Raw genomic sequence first — 6,652 nt, forward strand, 5'->3', positions numbered from 1 at the left:
TGCATGGGACCAAAGCATGCAACCAAGGACACAGAATTGACTTTTCAACCAGTTTATATGCAATGGAGCATGTGCATGTAGTTCAAATTTGAGTTATGCACCTGAAATGCCTACAAAACCAAGTTAATGTATAAAAATGTCCCAATGAAGCCCAAAAAGTTCAAAAATTAAAGACAACACTCCTGTTGTTCTATGTTGACACTAGAAATTTTTTGAAAGCAATAAGAGGCAATGGATATCGTTTCATCCCCAAAGGTGGCACGTTCCCTACCGAAACCATCACGCTTGTTGTGAGAAGCTTTGGTTTGGGAGAAGCTTATACCCACACCTGCCCTAAATGGGACAAAAAATTTACCACGGCATGTTGATGCCGCTGCATGATAGCATTGTTGGGGAACACAGTGTTTCAAAAAAATTACCTGCGATCACGCAAGATCTATCTATGTGATGCATAGCAACGAGCGGGAGAGTGTGTCCACATACCCTCGTAGGCCGAAAGCGAAAGCGTTAAGTAACACGGTTGATGTAGTCGAACGTCTTCGCGATCCAGCCGATCAAGTACCGAACGCACGGCACCTCCGCGATCTGCACACGTTCAGCTCGGTGACGTCCCTTGAACTCTTGATCCAGCTGAGGCCGAGGGAAAGTTTCGTCAGCACGACGGCGTGATGACGGTGATGATGAAGTTACCGACGCAGGGCTTCGCCTAAGCACTACAACGATATGATCGAGGTGGAAATCTGTGGAGGGGGCACCGCACACGGCTAAAACAACTGTTGACTTGTCTGTTCTAGGGTTCCCCCTGTCCCCGTATATAAAGGAGCAAGGGGGAGGCCGGCCGGCCCTCATGGGGCGCGCCCCAAGTAGGATTCCGAGTGAAATGCGCCACTAGTCCATGAACTCAACTTGATTGCACGCTTTAGTCCAAGAACTCGAGAAGTGATCAGATTTGGTCTGCAAACTCGTTGATTTGATCAAATAAGTTCAAAACCGGTCTGACCAGGAAAAAACCGGCCACGTGGATGCCATGTCATTGATCCTTTGAGTGCTTGTGAATTCACTATTTTTATAGGGTTTTATTTGCAAATTGGTTGGGGTTTTTTTTCTCATAGACCATGCTAATTAAGGGCGTTTGGAGCGAAAAAGTATTAAAAATTGTGTTGCCCAAGACTTGAACCTTGGCCGTTCCGAACAGGCAACACATCACCAACCACTGGAATAACACAAAGTTCGCAGACTAACACGGTGCCGAGTATATATATTTATGCTGAATCAGGAGAAAAAAATAAATATTAAAATGTGTGTCCTGTAGTATTTGAACACAGGCAGTCTGGGTTAGAAGTTGGCTTCCAGACCAATACACCATGACGTGATTTATGTTCAAATAGGCAGGCTACTATATATATCTTCACATAATCATTGTTAAATATGTATATAAAATCAGTGGGTTTCAGATAATATCAAAGTAATATGTATAAATCTTGACGACAATACAAAACCTCACATTCAATATACACTCACACTACAGAAAATATATAGAACATGACTTCAATGACAATATCATTCGTAGTTTTTAAAAAATCCAAATGATCACATAGTTCTAAAACCATCCAACACATCATTCTGTAACCCGTTTGAAAAAGTATTACAAGCAAGTTGCACATACTTGCACTTATTCCATAGTTTTTAAACAGTGACAACACGTAGTTCTAAAGCTTCAAACATAGTTCTGAAACCATTTGAAATTGCATTACAAGCAGGTTGCACATACTTGCACTTAAACATTCTACTTATTTCTGTAGAGCAACTGATACTATCTTGAGTGCTCATAACCATTCCAATGATCACCTCCAGGCACTGGTCTTTTTGTTTTTCTCGCTCTTCTTGCTCTTGGTGCAGCGTGGGCAACACTTGTCCCTCCTCCTTCTTGCACACTACTAGCAGTAGCACTACTTCCTTCAACATGGGTAGCAGTACCATCGGTTGCTCCTCCTCTCACTCTTGCTCTCCCTGTCCCTGTCCCTCTCACGCTTGCTCTTGTTCTTTCTATTACATTTTCCACATCTACACTTGAAGCAATATCTGAACCACTTACATTATTTGTAAGAGAAGAAGACTTGGCTCTGCCTCTCCCTCTTCCCCTTCCTCCTCCCCTTCCTCTACCTCTTGCTATGTCCATGCCAGCCCTTGTTGCCGTTGTTGCCCTCGGAGAAGGAAATTCACTTATATGGTCCTGAATAAATGCATTTGCAGGAAGTGGACCTTTATTCCTCCTTGTTGGATTTGACAACTCTTCCACCAGCGAAATAGATCATAGGGATTACGTCACATTAAAACCATACAAAATATATAGATCAACTTATAAATAGTTAAAAAAACTATTCTTACTTCCTCCTCCATGAGCTCAACTACAAAAGTCCTACTACATTGTGTGGGAATCAACTCAGGATTGCCCTCCTCGGATACAATGTTCTGCAAAACATTATAAAGAAGAAACGATGACCAACAATAACAATAATAACAATAGTAACAAAAATATAATTATATAGTTTTCTTTACCTCTACCACAGAAGGATCACCAACATTGTCATCATCATTTGTCCTCCTTTGTGGTTCCAACTTGAGTTTGGGATGTAATTCAGGGCATGAAGGCCTCTTGTGATTAGGATCCCTACAAAAGCTGCAATGCATCTTCACACCATGCTTGCTAAGTCTCGTCCCTTCCTCCTTCTCCGATGGGTGCTATCTCCTTGTTTGATTTCCTCCCAGCTTTCTTTTCATACAAAGGTGCTCCCACATCCCTACCATGTGTCTTTTCCTAGAAAGATTTATCCCTTACTGGCCAAACAGTATTTCCATATGCTTTCATGTACCTTTCTCTTGTATAGAAACTAGCTATCTGGGTTTCTAGTTTTATTCTCTCTTTTCTCATGCAGGAAATGGCATGCGAACATGGAATGGCCGTTAGTTGCCATCTTCTGCAATCACAAGTTTTTTCATTCATCTTCACCTCATAGGTGTTATCTTTGCTCTTCACTTCGTATACTCTGTGGCCAGAAGGATAAGCAAAACAATCACTAGCATAGTCCTCATTTTTACGCATCTTGTCCATGATTTTGGGGCAAATGTTGCCAGTCCATTTGTTCTCACAAGTGTTTGCATAATCATACATCCTGTGCATAATTTGGCCCCTAATCTTTTCCCACATACTCATGATTGGAAGCTCTCTTGCATCTAGTATATATCTGCGTCAACATGTAATACAAAGCATGATCAAGAAGACTCCAAAAACTACACAAACATATACTCAGTAGCTAACATACAAGTTGCAGAAGAATCTGTCAAAACAAACCAGCATGCAAAGAATTAATTTTAAACATATTTTTGAAACTTATAAAATTCTGAAATTATTAGCAAAAATATTAGACATATGTGGTTCTGTTATCTATTTTTTCTCAAGATTTTATCATGCTCCAATAACTCTGGTGATTTGTACGACAACAACAACAACAACAACAAAAACTACATTATTGAGAACACGTAATACAATCATTCGGTAACTTAATTGTTGAACACTTCACAATGATTATTGAGGAGTGTGTCACTCTTACAGAAACAATCAAAGAAAGCCCTACACCATTGGTTTGGTGGGTGCTTATCAAGCCATGCATATGCTTCAGGACTCAGAGCCTTCAATTTGTCCATGTTTCTTTCATATTGTGGCTTGTTACTAGATCTTGCACAAGCCCAAAGTTGATTCTTCAAAACTTCCCCCTTGTGAATCGTGTTAAAGTTTTGGTAGAGATGTCTTACACAGAACCTATGTTCACTGTCTGGAAATTCTTCCTGCACTGCAAGTATCAGCCCTTTCTGCTTATCTGACATAAGAGTAAAGGCTGCCATGTGGTCGTGGATGTTCAGGTCATGCTTCAGAGTGTTCATGAACCATTTCCAACTATTTTTGCACTCTACATCTACCACAGCCATGGCAATTGGGAAGATACAATCATTAGGGTCAATACCTATTGCTGTCAACATAACACCACCATGCCTTGTCTTCAAGTGACAACCATCAAAGAAAAGAATTGGCCTGCAACCCTCCAGAAAGCCCCTCTTGCATGCATCAAGAGAAAAGTACATAGTTTCAAACAAACCATTTGCATCCAAATTAAGAAAGACACTGCTCCCATGGTTTGATCTCCTAATCTCTTCCGCATAATCCCAAAGCAAATTATATTGCTTCTCCTCATCTCCTCTGATAATAGCCATTGCTCTCTTCTTTGCCCTTTGCAGCTTCATTCTGCCAGGAGCCAAATTGTAGTCCTTTTGCACCTTATTGCCAAATGACTTTGCATCAATGTTCTCATTGTCTCTTATTTCTTCCACATATTTTTTGGCAAGATAGGGAGCAGTCATTGCCTTGATAGCCCACTCTCTGCTACATGTGTGCTCATTAACATATCTCTTCACAAGCAAGCTCTTGGACCTGCTGTCTTCTGTCACATACAAATACCAGGGGCAACCTTCAGCACAGACCACCTCAACCCTGGTTCTACAATTTCTAGTCTTGTGCAAAGCCACTCTATTCTTTATGCTATACTCAGATATTGCTTCTCTCAACTGCTCAACTGTTGAAAAAGTCATTCCAATCTTGAACTCCGGGTCTGCCATGTCATGTTCAGCAAAAGACTTGAACTTAAAATTGAAGTTCTTGTCATCTGAATCTGGAAGAAGCAACTCCTCATCAGAATCTTCCTTTTTACTTTTCTTCTTCTTCCTCTTGTCCTTACCATCCTCATTTACTTCAACTACTTTTTTGCCTTTGCTAGTAATCATTGCATCTATGACATCATGGTCCACAAATGCAGCAAAGATGTCATCATCCCCATCTAATGGGTCATTGTCACTATCAAAGAAATCTGCATCTGAATCCAACCGGTCGCTGTCATCAGACTCTTCATCCTTCAGTTTCTTAAATTTTTGCAATCTCTGCAACCTTTTCTCTTCTGTCCGCAACCTGCCCTGATCTGCCTGCAACATGTCCTCTCCTACAATGCTCTCAGGATTGACCCCCTCACCTACAATGGGCTGCAAAATAGTATAAAAAATGGTGCCGAACTATAACAAGACAAACAACAGTAACACAATATCATTATAGAGTTTTCTTTACCTCTAAAACCTTTTCTTCTATGGCAACCTCATCACATATGTTAACAGGAATTTCAAACATTTGATCGACGTAAAGTATTATGCTATTGCAGTTCTTCGGTACTGTACTCATCATCTTCTGAAGATCATCATCACACCACACATAGAAAAGTCCTTCAGTAATACATCTCCCTGGCATGAGCAAATATATCTTGTACTTTTCACTATCAGGGTAACCGAGTCGCTCTAACGAATCAACAAGCCACAAAATAGACATGTCCTCTGCCTCACAATAATCGAAAAAATCAACTCTGTCATCCAAATATGTCCTATTGCTTCCCGAGCCACAGAAAAAGCCATTGTGATGTACCTCCAGGGTGAACAAACCATAATCAATTTCTGCATTCCACGACAAACAAGAAAACATAGATCACATATTCAGTTCAAATAAAAAATCCGCACTACAATTATATGCATCCTCTCTCTGATCTAACGTCCAGTCATCATGATTTCTCACATAGCTAGCATGATTTGCCCAGAAGCTAATAAACGTATTTGTGCAAAGCAAGCAAGCAAGCGGACAACTTGACAGTGTTCACACGTCTAGCCGCGTATTGTTATACGTATAAGTGACTCTCGCCTACACTAGCTCTGATGGATTGGATCGATTCAGTGAGATCAACTCTCCTGGACAGAACACACACGAACTCTGTCTCTCTCTGGGACAATGGAAGAAGATACATACCATATGAGGGTGCGGGGGCGCTCCGTTCGCGCAGCCGCGGCGCCATCTGCGGCTAGACGGCGTCGAGAGGACGACCGCCGTGGTCGTTTGCGAAGGTGCGTCGTCCTAACCTGCTTGTCACAGAAGGCAGACGAAACCATGGAACGCTACGATCTAGCGACAAACAAGGCAATAGTCAAGTGAAACAGAAGGAAAGGGATCGCATGATTGAAAAACGATCTGGCGGGATCTTCTGTTTTTTTCTCTCTCCTGATTCTACGTACATATGCAGCAGGCTGAAATTTATTGCGCGTGTGCGGTGTAGGTGCGGTGGTCACTGAGGCAATCAAAATTCCGGTCGACCCAAGTTCAAGTACTAGGCGATGCAAGGTTTTTTTTAATACTTTTTCAGTCTATATACGCCCTTAGGATGGTCTGTAAAAAAAATCGGTCAATTTGCAGATACACCCCTGTAAAAATAGTGAACTCATGAGTGGTCAACGGAACGATGACATGGCATCCGCGTGGCCGTTTTTTTACTCTCGGGCCGGTTTTGGCCTTATTTGATCAAATCAACGAGTTTGCGGACCAAATTCGATCACTTCTTGAGTTGTTGGCATAAAGTGTGCAATCAGTTTGAGTTCATGGACTAATGACGCATTTCACTCTAGGATTCCTACTAGGAATCCTATCCCTAGTAGGTTTCCAACAAGGGAAGAGAGAGGAAAGGAAGGAGAGGGAGAGAGGGAGAGGGAAAGAGGGGGGCGCCGCCCCCTCCTA

At 41.7% G+C, this 6,652-nt stretch overlaps 1 protein-coding gene across 1 annotated transcript; it reads right to left on the reverse strand.

Moving 5' to 3' along the window:
- Positions 1-3,561: 3,561 nt before the first annotated feature.
- On the reverse strand, positions 3,562-6,030 carry LOC123120246 (uncharacterized). Its single transcript, XM_044540224.1, has 3 exons — positions 5,894-6,030; positions 5,171-5,547; positions 3,562-5,088 (listed from the first exon to the last, which is right to left on the reverse strand). Exons 1-3 carry the CDS (start codon positions 5,937-5,939, stop codon positions 3,562-3,564), a joined length of 1,950 nt encoding a protein of 649 aa, XP_044396159.1. The 5' UTR covers positions 5,940-6,030.
- Positions 6,031-6,652: the final 622 nt, after the last annotated feature.

The sequence above is a fragment of the Triticum aestivum genome, chromosome 5D (assembly GCF_018294505.1).
Source record: "Triticum aestivum cultivar Chinese Spring chromosome 5D, IWGSC CS RefSeq v2.1, whole genome shotgun sequence".
Taxonomy (NCBI): domain Eukaryota; kingdom Viridiplantae; phylum Streptophyta; class Magnoliopsida; order Poales; family Poaceae; genus Triticum; species Triticum aestivum.

Excerpts from the sequence above, each read along its gene's own strand:
- LOC123120246 (XM_044540224.1), bottom strand. The coding sequence starts at position 5,939 with ATGGCGCCGCGGCTGCGCGAACGGAGCGCCCCCGCACCCTCATATG. Across the intron at positions 5,548-5,893 it reads CGCCCCCGCACCCTCATATG|AAATTGATTATGGTTTGTTC; the intron begins GTATGTATCTTC and ends CGTGGAATGCAG. Across the intron at positions 5,089-5,170 it reads TAGAAGAAAAGGTTTTAGAG|CCCATTGTAGGTGAGGGGGT; the intron begins GTAAAGAAAACT and ends ACTATTTTGCAG.